Source organism: Peromyscus eremicus, chromosome 2 (genome assembly GCF_949786415.1).
Source record: "Peromyscus eremicus chromosome 2, PerEre_H2_v1, whole genome shotgun sequence".
NCBI classification, from domain to species: Eukaryota; Metazoa; Chordata; class Mammalia; order Rodentia; family Cricetidae; genus Peromyscus; species Peromyscus eremicus.
Genome location: NC_081417.1, coordinates 126,881,712 through 126,901,077, shown reverse-complemented (window position 1 = coordinate 126,901,077; position 19,366 = coordinate 126,881,712). Strand labels below are relative to the sequence as shown.

Genomic DNA, 19,366 nt, shown 5'->3' with positions numbered 1-19,366 from the left:
GTGGGCCTTTGAGTGTAAGGGTATTTTGAGAACCTTTTGTGTGCTAAATGCCCTTAGTAATACTGAAATGTGTTGTTCCTAGGCTCTCTCAACAGATGTAACTATGTATGTATCTACCATCTATCTTCAGTCTATCTATCTATCTATCTATCTATCTATCTATCTATCTATCTATCTATCTATCTATCATCTTATATCTATCTGTATACCTAGATATTCATGTTGATTCCATATATACTTATACACATTGAAATCAATGACTTCATCAGTTGCTTTAATTCTAATTCAATGGCACAGAATTTATTTTTCTTTTGTATGTGTACCTTCTTTCTCAAATTATGAAGGATACTGGCTCCTCTTATTCCTCCAAATATTTGTTTAGTCCTTGTGTATGTAACCAAAATTCTGATATCCAAACCATTTACTGTGATGCCCTTCAATCCCCAGATCACCAAGTGCTTGTCCCTTGGTGGCTATTCTTCCTTTGGCCCCGTCCTCTTTGTCAAGTGCATGTTACTGAAACACTGTTGTTATCTTTCCTAATTGCTCTGTTGTTCTCTATTACTAAACACTCTTCATCCAATTGCACTGAATCATAATCCTTAGAAATATTTGAAAATTAACTTTTATCCATGCCTTCCCACATGTTTGATATTGTCAGTCATTTCAAGGTTAGCTGTTCTAACTCCTGCACCTAAGGCCGAGGGAATACTGCAGAAGAGAGGGCAGAAAGATTGTAAGAGCCGTAGGATCAAGGAGTTTGCTGTGAGACTGTGTCTCCTAGTATTGTCAGAAGCCACACCCATTGAATTTCATCAATATGACTGCCTAAGCATGAACTGGACAGCAACATTAGCCATGCCAAAGTGGTTGGGGGAAAGACGATGAGGCCTTAACTCTATACAAAAAACTATAGGCATCAAAGGAATGTTGGAAGTAGGAGAAATAGTCTTATCTGTCAGAATATATATGTACATACACATGCATACATACATATATCTATTGATCTATATTTATCTCTCTTTCTATTTGTCTATCATCTATCTATCTGTCTGTCTGTCTGTCTGTAACAACAATTAATGAAAATAGAGGCCATGGATTTGAAAGAGGGAAAAGAGAGGTATGTAGAAGTATCTGGAGGGAGTCAAGAGAAGAGAGAAATGATTTATGTTATAATTTCAAAATAAAATAAAAAATATTAGCTTTTTAGTGTATGATCATATATACATTCTGTTGTTTTTCTTTGTATTTCCTTGGTGACTGACAGTCATATTTATATGTCTCATTTTTCACTGACAAATCTTCATTCATAAAGTTAATATTAAAAAATTTCACCAGTGATTTGTAGCTGAACTTTCTTGTCAGGCTTTCTTTGGACCATCAACTCTCAAACAATGACATGGAGACTTATTATTAAATTATTAATTATGAAATCTTCATCTTTAGCTTAGGCTTGTTCCCAACTAGATCTTATAACTTAAATTAATCCATTTCTATTAATCTCTGTTCTGCCACATGTCTTTTTACCTCTCCTTTATCCTCTATATCTGACTTGCTCCACTTAATCCCTGCCTCTATGGTTCTTCCTCACCACCCTATTTCCTCCCTCTGCCTGGAAGTCATGCCTATCCTCTCCTGCCTAGCTATCAGCCATTCAGTTTTTTTTATTAAACCAGTCACAATGACACATCTTCACACAATATACAAATATCCCACAATAGTGATTAATATTGTCTATTAAAATTTGTCTATTATTAAATTGTAAGCTACATATATATGTACATACATATAATATATATGTCTATAAAAACCCCATGGCCACATACATATTGTTAATATTCTCTTCCACATGCCTATGCTTTTTTCTCTTTTTATTAAGAGATTTTCTATTTGTTTTACATATCAACCACAAATTCCCCTTTCCTCCCTCCTCCCACCGCCCAGCCTTTCCCCCCACAACCCACTCCCCATTCCAACCTCCTCCAAGGCAAGGTCTCCCCTGGGGAGTCAGCCCAGCCTGGTACATTCAGTTGAGGCAGGTCCAATCCCCTCCTCCCTGCACCAAGGCTGAACAAAGTGTCTCAGCATAGACACTAGGTTCCAAAAAGCCAGCTTATGCACTAAGGACAGGTCCCGGTCTCACTGCCTGGGGGCCCCCTAAACAGTTCAAGCTAAACAACTGTTTCACTTATCCAGGGGGCCTAGTCCAGTTCCATGGGTGCTCCTCAGCTATTGGTTCATAGTTCATGTGTTTCCACTAGTTTGACTAGTTGTCTCTGTACTTTTTCCAATCATGGTCTCTTGCTCATATAATCCCTCCTCTCTCTCGTCGATTGGACTCCTGGAGCTCCACCTGGGGCTTGGCCATGGATCTCTGCATCTGCACCTATTCTTTTTAAAACATTGAATAAAATCTATTTCTTAAATATACATAGGAAATCATATGAATTTATCTTAGCATTAATTTTCATTGATAACTTTTATTATTTTCATCTTTGTTAATGTCTTTTATTTTCAAATTGTCTTCTTAAAGGTTGTATAGTTATTCATTTTATATTTTATAATTATAACACATATAAAATTAGTTTTATTTCTACATTATCAAAGTTAAAGTTAATTTTTTATTTTAAATATTTTTGCATTTTGTTTTCTACTACTTGTAGTATTTTGAATGTTTATTAGTGAGAAATAATCATTTTTAGTACTTTAAATTCTTCTTAAGCTTCACAAAATTTAGTTTATTGTTTTCATGAATTAATAGAAGATGAACATTATAATCTGCAACCACAATTGTGGATTAGTCTATTTGTTTTTAGTCTGGGTAGTTTTTTGCTCTACATCTTTTGAATCTGAATAGGAGCAGACACATATATTGCGCTGGATTTTTATCATTGTTCAATTTTTCTCGATTTCAGTTGATATTATTTGTATTGAAGTCTTTATTGACATTAACATAATAATGTAGCAATACATTTACATAAAAATTTTCCATTTTCTTCTTTTAACTTTTCTGTGTATAATTAATATTTTTAATTCTTATCTCATTTCAATTTAACTTATTTTCTTAAATGTTATCATGTGTATACATTGTATATGGCACTATATTACATGAGTACATTTTCATAAAAGAATATATTATACATTGGGCATTTTTTCCACTTTCCATTTCTTCCCCCTTTCCTCCATCTGTTTTGTTCCCTTAGGGAATTTTACTTCTATTTTCATGTCATATATACATACATGATTTTATGTATCTATCTGGAATTTAGGAACCCAAAATGGAGACAATATATAATGTTTGTCTTTTTGAGACTGGCATAATTTGCTTAATATGATTATCTCTAGTTGAATCCATTTTTCTACAAAGAATATGGCTTTATTCTTCTTTGTGGCTGAGAAATCCTATTCTCTATACACAGTACATTTTCTTTATCCAGTCCTGTGCTGTTGTATAGCAGTGGCTGCTTCTGTAATTTAGTTATTGTGAATAGTGTTGCAATCAATGCTAATATATAGTTACCTTTGTGTTATGTTGAGGTTGAGTCCTACCAGTAAATTCTTATGAGTGTATAACTAGGTCATATGATAGAGCTACTTTTAGCTTTCTGAGAAACTTGTATATTTATTCCACAGTAGCCAGAGTGTTTTACATCCCCACCAGTAGTGGATAAATGATTTTTATCCCCATGTTCCTATCAACATTTGCTCATACTTTTTCCTTAGTGACTGTCACTCTGACTAGGGTGAGATGGAATCTCAATGAAGTTTTAGTTTTAGTTTGTGTCTCTCTGATTGACAGGGTTTAGTTATGTAGACCAGGGAAGTCTGTAGCCCAGCATGTGTCCCTGACTGAGCTGAAAATCTCTAGCCTCATCCATTTCTCTGTCATTGGGTGATCCCTGTATCTTTCTTAGGGGCCAGTTTTCTAGGTAGCCTCCCTGGAGTTGTGAGTAGCAGTCTAGTCATCTTTGTTTTACATCTAGTATCCTCCTATGAGTGAGTACATACCATGTTTGTCTTTCTGAGTCTGGGTTACCTCACTCAGGATGATTTTTTTCTAGATCCATCCATTTGCCTGCAAACCTCATGATGTCATTTTTCTGCTGAGTAGTATTCCATTGTGTATATGTACCACATTTTGTTTATCCATTCTTCAGTTGAAGGGCAGCTAGGTTGTTTCCAAGTTCTGGCTATTGCAAACAATGCTGATATGAATATAGCTGAGCAAGTGCCCTTGTGGTATGATTGAGCATTCCTTGGGTATATGCCCAAGAGTGGTATAGCTGGGTCTTGGGGGAGATTGCTTCCCAATTTTCTGAGAAAACGCCATATTGATTTCCAAAGTGGTTGTACAAGCTTGCATTCCCGCCAGTGGTGGAGGAGAGTTCCCCTAGCTCCACATCCTCTCCAGCATAAGCTGTCTTCAGTGTTTTTGATCTTAGCCATTCTGACAGGCGTAAGGTGGTATCTCAGAGTCATTTGATTTGCATTTCCCTGATGATTAGGGATGTTGAGTAGATCTACATGAATAACCTGGATGTGAGTGGTGGTAATGAAGTTTTGAGGGAAAGAGAGCTTAGGGGAGCGGGAGATCCCAGCTGGATGAAGAACAGAGAGGGAAAACAAGAAATAAGAGACCATGATAAATGAAGACCACATGAGAATAGGAAGAAGCAAAGTGCTAGAGAGGTCCCCAGAAATCCACAAAGATACCTCCACAGTAGACTACTGGCAATAGGTGAGAGAAAGCCCGAACTGACCTACTCTGGTAATGGGATGGCCAAACACTCTAACTGTCGTGATAGAAATCTCATCCAATGACTGAGGGAACCGGATGCTGAGATCCACGGCCAAGCCCCAGGTGGAGCTCCAGGAGTCCAATTGGCAAGAAAGAGGAGGGCTTGTATGAGCGAGAATTGTTGAGACCAAGATTGGAAAAAGCACAGGGACAAATAGCCAAACGAATGGAAACACATGAACTATGAACCAATAGCTGAGGAGCCCCTAAATGGATCAGGCCCTCTGGATAAGTGAGACAGTTGATTAGCTTGAACTGTTTGGGAGGCATCCAGGCAGTGGGACCACAACCTGTCATCAGTGCATGAGCTGGCTGTTTGGAACCTGGGGCTTATGCAGGGACACTTAGCTCAGCCTGAGTGGAGGGGACTGGACTTGCCTGAACTGAATCTACCAGGTTGAACTCAATCCCCAGGGGAATCTTTGCCCTGGAGGAGATGGGAATGGGGGGTGGGCTGGGGGAAGGGCAGGGAGGGCGGGAGGAGGGAAGACAGGGGAATCCGTGGCTGATATGTAAAATTAAATTAAATTATAAAATAAAATTAAAAAAAAAAGAAAATCTCTAGCCTCCTTCCTCAGCCCTCTGAGTGCTGAACTATCAGACATATACCATCATACCAGGCTTAGTAGGCAGTTGTTGTCTTGGTGTCTTACTTTGTGCCCCGTTTTGTGCTTGCTGAGTATCTTAGTATTCTTTCTCATTTTAGTAGTGTATTTAATTTATATCATTCTTTACATTTATTTATTTATGTGTGCACATATGTGTGCATGTACACACACACTCTCCTACACATGTTCATGTCATGTCGTGTCTGTGGTGGTCAGAGAACAACTTGAGGGATTCTGTTCTCTCCTTCTTCCATGTGGGTCCCTGGGATTGAACTTTTGTCATCAAGCTTTGCTGCAGCAACTTTACCCTCTAAGCCTTCTCATTTTGCCCATATATTTGTTTTAAGAACTATCTGTAGATTTACAATATTCAACTTTGTCAATTTCTAACTTAAAATTATATGATTTATTGTGTAACATAAAAGATGAATACATAGTGATATTTTTCCACCCCATTCTTGAAGTTACTGTAAAGGTAATTTTTACTTTTACATATGATGTCCATCCCTGCCTGTTACCTTCCTTTAGACAGTCAAAAGAAACCTGCCCTTTAAATCTACTTGGAAATATATGTATATCCTGACTTTCCTGAGTTCTGGGATTAAAGGTGTGCAGTACCATGCCTGACTACAAATTTATTATTTATAGAAATTTACTCCTTTAATCTAGACTTGAATTTACTGCTATTGTTCTCCGTTATTCTGTGATCTGTATTTTAATCCTTTGGTAGAGTACATCTGCAAGCAAAGAGTTCCCTCTTCTTCTATTTTTTGAAGATGTGCTCATTTGTCCTGTATATTTTTCAAATTTTACACTTTTGATTTTTTTTGGAAGATCTATTGCTCTCTATTTCAGTCTATACTTAAATACTAAAGTAATAGTTATGGTCATAATAATTATTCTGAAGCTAAAATGAGTTTCCTCTGGGATAGCATATTTTAATTTCAAATATATATATAAAATTTCTCATTAAGTCAGAACACAACTCACAATCTGAGCAGAAGTGTTCACATTTAAACTCAACACAGTGGTAAAATAAACATTTAGTATTAAAGTTACTTTTGCAAACAAATCTTTCATTTAAGTAGGTGGAAAATAACTTGTTTAAAAAGGAAAGAATACACGTTTTTTTTTTCCTATGAAGTCTTGACCAGAATTAATTAGTGAAGTACAAGATAACTATATTGTGACATAAACCACACTCTACTCATGGAAACATTTGTTAAGAGATTAGAATACAGATATGAACCAGTGTGGGAGTAATGAGAGAAAAGAGCTCACCATGGAGCAGGAAGCAATTTTTAAATAATAAAAAAAGATTGATTTATTTGTGTGCATATGTATCTGTGTTTGTGTATGCTATGCTGATGCTAATACTTTCATAAATCAGAAGAGGGATTTAGGTTCCCTGAGCTGGAGTTGTGAGCAGGTGGTTGTGAGCACTAGATATGGGTTATAGGAAGTGAACTCCCATCTTCTGGAAGAGCAGCAAATGCTCTTAACCACTGGATTATCTCTCCAGCCCCAGAAGATCATTGTAACTACTTCCTTGAAACCAGTGTTTAATGAAGACTGCCTTTTCTACTAGATAAACAGCTCCAATTGTATAATGCTAGAACATGAGAGGAAATTAAAAGGGAATGCGGTACTTTTTATAAACTCTTAATATATTGCATCTAATCGTGCTGGTCAGGTATGGAATGACTTCATTTTTATTCTTTGAAGACATTGAATTATTTTGTTGTTATTGTTTGAGACAGGCATTCACTACATAACCCAGGCTGCTTTGGAATTCACTATGTAACCCAGGACCAGCTCATACTCATAACAATTCTCCTTCCTCAATCTTCCACTCTAGGATTGCATGTGTGAGCCACCCTATTCAGCTTACAGCTCAACACCCTCCCCCTTCCCCTGCTCTTATCTTCCCTCTGTGTGCGTATTTCAGGTATGTTCCATGATCTGGTTCATACTTCTGGCTTGAAATATAAAGTCAGCTGAATAAATGTCAATAATTTTAAACTTGTTCATTCTCTCGTACTTTTTTTTTTCACAAATTCAATTTTTATGCCATCTTTCTGTCATATTTCTGGATCCTTCACCAATGTTCCATGAGGAAGAAACAAAAGCAAAACAAATGAAAAACTGAAATCAGAATCACTAAATGCTATCAAGGAAGGAAACAAATTAAAATCAAGAGCCATCAGCAAGAGTACAGCAATAAAAAAAAGTGAAAAGAAACCAAAGATTCCTAGAAAACTGTGTTGAGGCTCTTATATCAGCAGAACACTCCTTCATGGAGTGGAACAGAAACAGATCTTTTTCCTGCTAAGGTACTAGAAATACACATTCTTTTTGAGTGATGTGGAAAGGCAAATGTGTCTGTAATGGTAATTCTAATCAGCCGCTACAGAGTGACCCAGGAACACATTTGTGGATTTTGGAGATGACATACAATGTAATTCTTTGATTGGGATAGTGAGCACTCTAGAAAAAAGTGAACACAGAAGTAAAAGACAAAAGTGAATAAAACTTCTCTTATATCTTAGAAACATTTACATGGAATCAAATTTCAGTGCAGTCACTCTGCTTTGATGAGGCTTTGCTTCAGCTCCTGATCTCAATTGCTTGACCTAAGTATAATGTGAGGATACTTAGAAGGTGTCTTCTTGAACAGCAAACCTATTTTTAGTGATGGAGCTACTCTTTATAGTGTCTTCTTGGGATTGATAACTAATGGCTATCTTTGGAGAAAGTCCTAACTTTTCCTTGTATACCCTTTGTATGTGTGTGCCTGCTTCTCTGTTTTCACACTCAGGACTCCATAGTGGTATCTTATCACCATTAGCTCTGACATTAACAAGAGTTCCACATACATCATCACTAGAGACATCAGAAGATTCTCTAATAAGATACAGCATAGTCTAGCCCAAAGTGAGCAAACTCACTTCATCTCTGTGTTTGTTTCTCATTTTCCCACATAGGCATTTAATTACTAGACAGCTAGATAAGGTTGTATAGAGTCCCAAAGTCTTCCACAGTATCAAAATTAGAGATCAGTTGAAGGTTTGCTTGCTGATTTTTTATTTTTATCACTTTTAATTTATTTAAATATTTAATATGGTGCAACTTTCTGATTAGATTCTGTTTTTTCCTCTTCAGTCGGTGGGGAATTAGAGACAGGCATGGTTCCACAATTATCTTGGAGCAATGTCCCTTCTTTTTGTTTTAATTCTCTTTGTTTTTATCTTTATATCATTTCTAGATATACTCAAAAACCCCAAATCTCCTATCTTGAAACCATTATATCCTGAACCTTTTCTAGTTTATAACTTAAAAATATAAAAATGTAAAACTCCTGACATATATGTATATGCTGTATGTACTATCTATCTATGTAATGTGTTTGAAAACATTCTGAATTATTTATACAGGTTTTCAAGTGTTACTTGGTTCAAGAGAAGCTTCATTATAGGCTAGAAGGAGATATGTGGCATTGTTCCACTATAACTCAATACCTATGTCACCTTTTCATGCTGCAACTAAAAGTGTTTCAAAGTGCCCAGATAATATAATAAATAATAATATTGCTTCATGTTTTATTCTCAGGGAGAGTCAAGTCACCTTCAAACTCATACTTGAACATTATTGGTGGAACACTAATGTTAAAGGTGAGCTTAAACAAACAATCTTACCCAGGGGTGGGGTGCCGCCTTCAGCTTTCTCTTGAAATGGAATGTACATGTCAGAGTGGAAAAATAAGCTGCTGGGTGCATCCGTTCCCCAGAGTTCTCACAGAAAGCCCTACTGACTGTCATCTGTCCATAGCACATCTCATAGTGACCATTTTAATAAAAGGGACACAGCCGATTGATGCTCAGATACCTCATGTAGTCAGATGATATTCTTTCTACATTGGTTGTCTTTATTTATATGTCCTCTGCTTTCTTTGGTCAAGGATGTGAGAAACTTTAAAGCAGCTTTTAAATGGCCCATCATAGTCGTTGCTCATTTGCTTGGTCATATGCTCTGAGCAGTATGCTTCTCTTTATTCTTGACTTCAGAGTCATTTTATTCTGTCAAGATATTTTTGTTTTTACTTCTCTTTCATTTCTTTGCTATTTTTAAGTATTTAAGCAAAGAAATATACATTGTAGATCTTTATTACTTCAGACAGTATATTTCTTTTAACTTTTATTAGCTGAAAATTAGTAAAGGGAAACAAATAGAAGAGTACTGAGGAGCACTATGGCAAATGCACACTATTCATCATTTTGAGCGCCTGATTATAATGAAGAATGTGATTATGATAATAATGAAGAATGTAATTATTTTATTTTAAAGTATAGCTAAAATAAATGTAAGCTAATTGTTGCATTTCACAGGGAGTAAAAGCCAAGATTGTCCTCAATAACAAGGATAATTTAAAAGATCATGACATGTAACTTTGCTGGTTCTAAACACATGAATGTGTATGCTTGAAAATCAAGAGATTATATGATCCAGAGGAAGAAAAATCAATATGTTGAAGAGACACCTCCATTCAATGTTCATGCATCACTGTTCACAAGTTGACAAAAAATGGAAACCACCTATACATCTATTGAGGGTTGATAAATGAGGAAATATGGCATATATATGTACTGAAATAAAGTCCAATCTTTTTAAAAGCAGGAAATCCTAGCATTTGTGATGACTCTCATGAACCTGGATGACATTTTGTTAAGTAAAATAATTCAAACACAGAGCAACATACATGATATTTCTTATACACATAATGTATAAAAGTTGAACTCATATAGACAGAATGTCTAATAGTGTTTGCTAGATTCTAGTCATGTGGGCTGGACCATACTGGGCAAAGTAGAAACAAAGTTTCAGTTAGGATGAGTAAGTCCTGGAATCTGTTGCATAGCATTGTGACTATACTTAATAATAGTGTATAGAGTTCTTGACAATTTCTAAGACAGTAGATTTTAAATGTTCTTATCACCCACACAAAGGTAAATATTTTAGCTGATAGATATCTTAATAATTTGGCTATAGAAATCACTTCACAACATCAGGAGGTATCAGAACACTGTATTGCATACCATTACTATATATATATAGTCAGTAACATCTCAATAAATAAAAATGAAAAATGAATACATTAATAGAGTTGTACCAAACATTTTCTTTTGCTATTTTACTCATAAACTAATACATTTGTTCTTGTCCTAATTTCATAAAATGTGTCATTATAAAATAATCTAACGTCTCTATAGTCTTATCATTCACATTCATATTATTGATTTATATGGGTCATATTTACATATAATGTGAAGTGGTGATTGTGTGTCTCCAGTCTTCTGAGGGAATTACTTAGATTGACTTTGTTCTGAAGTAATTGTCTAGTTGGCTTTGGTTCCATACATGCACAATATAATTAGGTTTCTGTGTCTGACTTGTTTTGTGAAATATAATGTCCTCCAGTTCTATCCATTTTGCTACAAATGACAGAATTTCATTCTTCTTTATGGGTGAATAATGCTCCCTTTAGTGAAGTTAATCTCCCGAAGGCAAGGAGCCAAGTGCAAAACAAGATAGGATGCTAGAAGAGATTGTCTCAGGGGTTGGCAGCAGTCATTAAGACTTCCTTGCAAGGGGAATTTTCTCACAAGATAGAATTTTGGAATAGACTTTTGTTGCTTTTCTCTGTGTTGTCATGATTCTTACTGCCCCAAAATTGATACCGTGATTAAAATTTCATTTTCCAGGTGTGATGGAGCCTGCAGCTTTGTGTTTAGCTAGATTCTTCATGGCCTTTCTTCTTTTACAGATCACCGTACTCACCCAAGGTAGAGACATCCTTCCTATTTTAGTGACTAAATTTGTTCTTTGACAATTTCATACATGCTTACAAGGCATTCTGCGTACTCTCCTTCAACCCTCTCTTATTTCTGTTTCACCCTTGTCAACTCCTCTTTTCCTGACATGTCCCCTCCTCAGAATTGTGCTTTTTGCTTTGTTTTGTAAGCCACTGATTTTAATCAGGATTGTTTGTGTGCCCACAAATTTGGGACTATCTCTTGGGTCGTGGTGGGTTCACACAACAGAAGACAATGACTGTTTCTGCGTTAAAATCCACCAGTAGCCAATAGTTCAGCATGGAGGAGTAGGACCATTACTCTTGGAAATGAATAATTTTCTGAATGATGATGACAGTCTCAGTCTTTTTTTTAATTAAGAGATTTTTTTCATTCATTTTACACACCAATCAAAGATCTCCCTCTTCTCTCCTCTCACCACCCCAGCCTCTCCCTCCCAACCTATCCCATACTCCCCCCAACAAGAAGGCAAGGGCCTCCCATGGGGAGGCATATCCACTAGAGACAAGTCCAAGCCCTTCCCCTTGCCGCAAGGCTTCACAAGGTGTCCCATCATAGGTAGTGGGCTCCAAAAAGTCCACTCATGAAGCAGGGATGGATTCTGATCCTACTGTCAGAGGGTCCCCAAGCAGCTCAAGCTACACAACTATCTCGCCATGCAGAGGCCCTAGTTCAGTCCCATGCAGGTTCCACAGCCATTGATCCAACTGTCATGAGTTCCCACTAGTTGGCTTTGGTCATCTCTGCAAGTTTCCCCAACATGATCCTGATGCACTTGCTTATAGAATCCTTCTTCTCTCTTTTTGACTGGACTTCTGGAGTTCTACCTGGTGTTTGGTTGTGGATCACTGCATCTGCTTCCATCAGTCTTTGGAGAAAAACTCTGTGATGACAGTTGGGGTATTCACTGACAGTCTCAGTCTTATGAAGGTCCATGCAGGCTACTAAAGCTGCTGTGAGATCATGTTTTCAATGGCTGTGTTGTTCTTTAAGATAGCATTTTATAGCAGTTTTCCCTATCACCTGGCTGTTACATTTTCTCTGCTTCCTCTTTCCCAGTGTTCCCCGACCTTTAACTATCATTTATTCCAAGTATCTTGAGCACCCATGAGTCTCTGCATTCACCATCCAATAGCATAGGAAATAAGGCCAAGAATAGGCTAATGGTACTTCACGAAGTTAAATAGTTTGTTAGCAAAGAAATTGTCAATAAAGTGAAGATCCAGCCTTTAATCCTAAAGCTTGGGAGTCAGGGACAGGTGGATCTCTGTGAGTTAAAGGCCTCCTTGGTGTACATCAAGAGTTCCAGGCCACCAGAACAATGTAATGAGACCCTGTATCAAAAACAAAACAACCAAACCAAACCAAACAACATAAAAGAATGTATTTGTAACAATAATTCAAAAAAAGAGGTCATGAATTTAACTGAGAGAGCAAGGGGGTACATGAGAAGGGTTCAGGGAAGGGAGGAAAGGAAGGAAATTATGCAACTATAATTTCAAAAATGAGAAAATAATTATCTGCAAATATATTTTTAATTGAAATAGAATTACATCACCTTCTTCCATCCAGACACTCCCAGGTATCCTGCCTGCAATTCCTCTTATGTCATTCCACCAATCTCAAGTTGACAGCATTTTTTATTTAATTATTCCTGTCATACACAAATATATACAAATGTATCAATATAACTTGTTGAGTATTTTTGTGTTGTTTGTGTGTATACAGTCTCAGGGCTGATCACTCGGCATTGGAGAACCAATAAAGGTGCTCCTTCTCCCAGCAATCATTAGTTGCTTGTAGTTCTTTGTCTAGGGTAGAACCCTAATTTCCTCCTTCAACATTAATATGCCTGTTGATATTCTATTGTTCTAGTATTGTTTATTAGCCATTTCTTGGAGAGACTGACTGTCTCAGTGCAGACCTGGCATTCTGGCTCTTACAAAATTTCCATCCCCTTTTGTGCTATCTTCTCTGAGCTGTAGAAGTAGAAACTATAATGTAGATGTAGCTTGTGGGTTGGGCTTCCCACAATCTTTTGTTTCTGCATTGTGCCTAGTCACAGTTTCTGGGATGGTCTCCATTTTCTGAAGAGGGATATTTGCTAGATGAGGGGGTGGTAGCTTCACCTGAGGACATAAATAAAAGAATCTCGATCCAAGGTGAAATGTCATCCTTCACATAGTTATGAATTCATGAATTAATCTCCCAAGTAAAACTAATATAATTTTCTTCTTATATATCAATGCCTGAGATTATATGCATAGGAATACACACATATTTATACACCAAGTATAAAACAAACATGCACATATATGTATGTATGTATAGAAATGCATGTAGACATGTATACATGAAAAATACTTATATATCCATGTATTCTTTTTGATAATTTCAAATGAACTATGTACAAGTTTTGCAAATTGCTTTTAAAATATGAGTTTTAAGTAACTTTATAGCTGGGTGGTGGTGGCACATGCCTTTAATCCCGGCACTCAGGAGGCAGAGCCAGGTGGATCTCTATGAGTTCGAGGCCAGCCTGGACTACAGAGCAAGATCCACGACAGGCACCAAAACTACACAGAGAAACCCTGTCTTGAAAAACCAAAAAAAAGTAATTTTATATGAATGTTTTGCTATTCTTTTTACAGTTTTGGAGAATTTCATCTTGTGATCACTTAAAACCACTTTACTTGTGTTCTACTATATAGATCTACTGAACTATTATGCTGCACTATTAAAGAATAATGAAAGATATGTTAAAGAAACATACATCATTAAAATAAGAATGGAAGATTTATTATTATTTCAAGATATGATATACAAATTCAATGTTACCAATTTAAATTATTACATATAACACTTCACATATGTATAAATATATTTATGAAAATTTTAGTATTGATCTATCAAGTCACATGCAATTCTGCATCATCCCTTGTAATTTAGTTACACTTTCTTGAATGATTGAGCTTTTTAGAGAGTACTGACACCTCTGTGTGTACATAGAATAGATCCTTCTACTTTGGTGTGGCCATTACAGGAGCACAATCCATAGCATTCCCTTCTGTAGTGAGGGTTTTACATGGGCAGGTGATAAACTCAGTTCATGAAGAGCTTCCCTAGCTCCTACAGGCCTCCAAAATGCTCACTGTTTCTTTCCTCTCTTCTCGTATTCACCTGGATGTGGGATGGATAGACCCAACATCATCTTTACCTTCTTGGGTTGAGAATTCTGATCACCAATCATCACCTTAGATTCTTTGATTCCTTTCCCCAGTAAGTGTTACAGAAGCAGATACATTGAGCATCTCTCTGCACCTAGTTGTTTCCCTGTTTTGATCCTCCAGTGGATGCTTATTTTGTAGGGTTTTTAATTAATTTTGGGAAATAGTTTTATAGTTTATCAACTTTGTGAGTTTGTCTTCAGCAGGGAAGTTGTTTCAGTTTTCATATAATTCTTCCTTACTGCATCACGTAGAGTTTTGACAGCAAGAACTCTAAATGTATTAATATATTAATTTTTAAAATCTGTTTTAAAAACTGTGTTTATTTGCTATTTGCATAGTAGTCTAAATTTCTAAAGAACTCAATTCAGTGTCTATGCTCAAAATATGGTGATGTAAATGCCAAAGTAGCTAGTATAGAGATGGGAATACCTAGTTGAATTTGGTTTTGTCTTGGATTTATTGTTTAACTTTTTGTATTGAGATATATGTACATGCAGTAAAGCATATTAAGTGTACAACTCAGTGAAGTTTTGCTTATAGGGACATTCATGAATCCATTCTTCAGCTCCAGATACTGAACATTTGCAGCATCCCAAAATGTTGTCTTAACCTTTCCTAGGCAATACCATGCTCTTCTTGCCAAAGTGACCATTGTTCTCACTTCCATTGCCATTAACCACAAACGTTACTGTATTATTTCATTTATAACAATCTCTATAATAGCTAAAATTATTCATCATTAATCATTTATGATATGACAGGAGTTTGTTTGTTCTTTTGAATATGTTTTCAGTATTAGCATTTGGATTTGTTTGTATTATTTTTGTTGCTTTGAGTTTTAGGGTTATTAGGATTAACACTGTCATTAATAATTCTTAAAACATGTAAACATCTACTAAAAATTTCTGGGTTGTGAACAAAGGTATATGTATAACTTTAGTTGATACTGACACTTTTCCATATAAATAGGGTCCTGTGTCTTATGATCTGTGGCAATGTCAGTCAGTCCTTCTCCTGCTTCTTCAACATTGTAATGGGGATCAATTATGTTTCAATGAGGTTTTGCTTTGCATTTCCCTGATGCCTGATGATGTTGGACATCCTTTCATATACTTTTTGGTCATTAGGACATCTCTTTAAATTAAATATGTCTCTACTGTTTTTCCATTTTAGAAAATTAGCTTGAATTTTTATAAAATAAGCACCTACTATCTATTTTGAACACAGTTTGTTTCTCAGATAGAGTATAGCTATCTTCTAGTCTGTGACTTTCTCTTTTTATCCATATTCTGATGTACAGAAATTACTAAATTTCATGAAATCTGATTTATCAGCTTTTCTCTGATTGTGTTTTGTCTCTCTTCAGCTTGTGTTTACATAGAAGTATTGCTTTTGCCCTAATTGTGTCTACGCACATATAGGACACAGGTAGCATCCATTTGAGAATGAGCATTTCCACAAACTTTTCATATCTTGAATCCACACTACCAATCATAACATCATCTTTCTCCTCTTCCTAGCTATGAGCTTGGATATACAGATTAACATTCAGGTTCCAGATGCAGAAGGGGTACTGGTGGAGTGTACTTCAGGAAGTTTGATCCCACCTGCTGAGATGACATGGAGAGACAGCAAGGGGAATATAATTCCACATTCATCAAAATTTGACTCTCAGAATGGATTATTGTACTTGAAGAGCAGCATTCTTCTGAAGAACAGAACACATGGTCCTGTTACTTGTTCCATTTACAATGTAACTACAAATCAAGAGAAAAAGAGAAGCATTGTCCTACCAGGTATGTTCTTATGCCTTGGTTCTATCAAAGATGAATTGTTTTGATCAAGGATTCAAATTGAGGAGAGAATTAAGTGAAATAATAAATGTGAAGTTATATTACAAGTTACAAAGTGCTGTAGAGCTGCACTATTTAAGTTGCTGGAAATCAGAAAAATACTGGATGCTATGAACAATGTTTTAAAGAAAGATATTGGGGCTGGAAAGAAGTCTCAGAGGTTAAGAGCACTTGTTCTTTATGAGGGCCTGTTTGGTTCCTAGCACCCATATTGGATGGCTCGCAACCATCTGTAACTCTAGCTCAAGGGGATCCAGTGCCCTCTTCTGGACACCACATGCTCCTGCAGAAATGTGCACATGCATCCACTCTCACACATATATAGAAAATAAATCTTAAAGAAGCTATTGAAATAATTGGACAACGATCTCTCATTCTGTGTTGCATGTTAAGGATTCAAAAGCTGTGACTTCCACATAAATTTCTAGAAATTTCTATTTCTAGTTTGGGCCCTTGAATATTGTTTCTCCTTTAAAATTATTGTTTGGTCTCCTCTGGAAAATAGCATATATATCTTCTGAGGTAAAAGGAAGATTAGAATCTTTCTGTATGTGCCTTTGTAGATAATAGGAGTCAAGACAACAGGGGAAAGGACATATTATAAATACAAAAATAAAGCACCAGGAAGCATGAAAGAGATGATGGGGGGATGAAAGGCATAGGAACAAGAAGATTACATAGAGAGAACCAGGAAATAGCCTCCAGTCCTATCCCAGATTCTGGAGGGAGAAGTAAAGACAAAGCTTCAACCACAATCAAGCCTGGCAGTGTTACGACAGTCTGGTGATTCTTGCCATAGAATATGCCTGTAGTTCTCATGAGTCCAATTGCAGGGGATTTGATGTAATAGTGACTCCTCTTGCATGACAAGACAGTATTGGTGAAAAATTCATTTTTCTGCTCTCTGTGTCTCAGAGCAATGTACATGGACTCTGAGCTAGCAGTTCTACCCTTCCTGTGTTACCCTCCATGGTATTTGCCTTATCAGTGGCTCAGAAACCAAGGAGCAAGGCAACCTTGGAATAAACTATCTGAAATTATGAGCCTAAATAAGGCATTCCTCCTTTAAACCTTTTAAAAAACATTTTGTTACAGTGATAAAAGTTTCTAATACAACATGTAAGTAAACAGGCAGGATTATCAAACTCAACTATCCATGCAAGAGTGTTGTTGATGAAGGAAATGTATGCTTAACAGCCTTACTTAATTCTGTACTTTGTATTGTATATGTAGATGAGGGCTGTTAGTTAATGAAACTAGACTCAGAGGAAAAACAATATTTGGAAGTTATTAGTCCCATAATAGGACAGAAATAGATGAAAGAAGATATTTTACCTTGTTAGCAAGGGAAGGCAAGGTGGATAAGCCGTTAGAAAACCTTTGGACATTAGTTCAGTTCTTGGGGCCCATATGGTGGAAGGTGAGGACCTGATACTAAAATTGTTTCCAAAGTCTGTGCCAAGGAACCACTTAAAATAGCTAAGTTAATAGGGAAAACAGAAAAGATAGATTTATTCAATGGGGCTACTTTGGGTAGAGGGGAAAAGAGATCCAGTGATTTCCCAAGTCCATCTTCAGGAACACTAAGTGAGATAAAGGTTTAAGGAGATAACTAAGGATATGTTCATTCAGTTTTGGTGAGTTTCTTTGTGTGAGGGTTCCTGGTATGTAATTTGTACCCTGCAAAATGAATATCTTGCAAATTGTCCCATGTACAGTTTTTGGAATTAAAATGAGCTACTGTGCACAAAATTTCCAGTTGGCAATTTCTTCCGTGCCAATATGAACCTGAAGTAAGAGCAGACCCAACTGGCTAAACTAAGGCCCAGGTAAAAGCTAAGAAGTCCTGGTGTAGGTGTGGCACCACCACCATTGACCCATCATTGTTTGGGTTTCAGTTTCATCCTACAAGGGAGTCTGACAAGTTGTTAGATCTGTGTGAAATGTCTATTCAGGGGAGACAAGTTTCCCCTTGTACTACAGCCTTTTCCTTCTCCCAGTATGAGATTCCTGGGGACATTATCATTTCTTTGGGGTCACATTGTTTCAATAGCCTGAAAGTCAGATTGAGAGACACAACTGTCTCCAGAATATAAGGATATTTAGGAGAAAAAGGTGATTGACTGTCTTAACCACATGTGAATCCTGTGAACTTCAATAAAGACCAGCAGGGCATGATATCCCATGGGTATAATAGTAGCATGAATGTTATGGGGAAAATCAACCACTTTCTAATTGGATTTAAAGCTTGCTCCAGAGGAAGAAACACATACCTGGTATTTATAAATCATATAGGCCCCAGGATTGAAACCACTATTATTTTGCTAAATGAATATAGTGTCAAATTGCCTTTTAAATTGGAATCTCTCTACCCAGAGATTAGTGCAGCTTTAAGATCATTTCAGGGAAGTTTTTGTGCATTGGATATTGATTAACACAGAAACTCACAATTGGTCGAAATATAAAGAATAGGTGTTTGTGGAGTGCTCAACCACAAATGGTGCATCCAAGCCAAATAGTATTACTCAAATATTTGGGAATTGGTAGACATAAACAGAGCACTGGAACCTGAACTAGACAGGGAGAATAGAGTGAACCTAGCACTCTGCATGCTGGTCCTGGTATTCTCAGGCCCTGCTCAAGTGACCCACTTTGCAGAAAAGGGGCTGCAGGAAACAAGCAATCCACTACACTATGTCTCCGGGATTTCTTTCTCTTCCTCCTTTCCAGCAATAAACCACATATGGAGGAAAGACAGGTCCAGATACTGAGAAACTAACTTATTGCAATCCTCAGGTCCTACTCTTGGCCACCATGAATGGAGCTCTGACCATCATGATGCTCACAGTCAGAATTCCCTTCTGCCAAAACTTCTCAGTGTTTCCATATCTGACCCCCCTCTTCTTCACAGCTGCCTCAGTGGCCCTCTTCCAGGCACTGTGGCAAGGTTCCCTAGACTCCCTGAGTATTTAATCATCCTTCTCTTCAGGTACTTAGATTATCTCAG

General features: G+C 36.8%; 1 protein-coding gene across 1 annotated transcript in view; it reads left to right on the top strand.

Moving 5' to 3' along the window:
• The first annotated feature begins 11,152 nt into the window (after positions 1-11,152).
• Positions 11,153-19,366, top strand: part of LOC131904861 (selection and upkeep of intraepithelial T-cells protein 10-like) — a 44,371-nt gene continuing 36,157 nt past the window's right edge. Inside the window, exons 1-2 of the mRNA XM_059255861.1 lie at positions 11,153-11,246; positions 16,027-16,302. Coding sequence (XP_059111844.1) covers positions 11,171-11,246; positions 16,027-16,302 — 352 coding nt within the window. The 5' untranslated portion in view covers positions 11,153-11,170. The remainder of the gene's footprint in view (positions 11,247-16,026; positions 16,303-19,366) is intronic.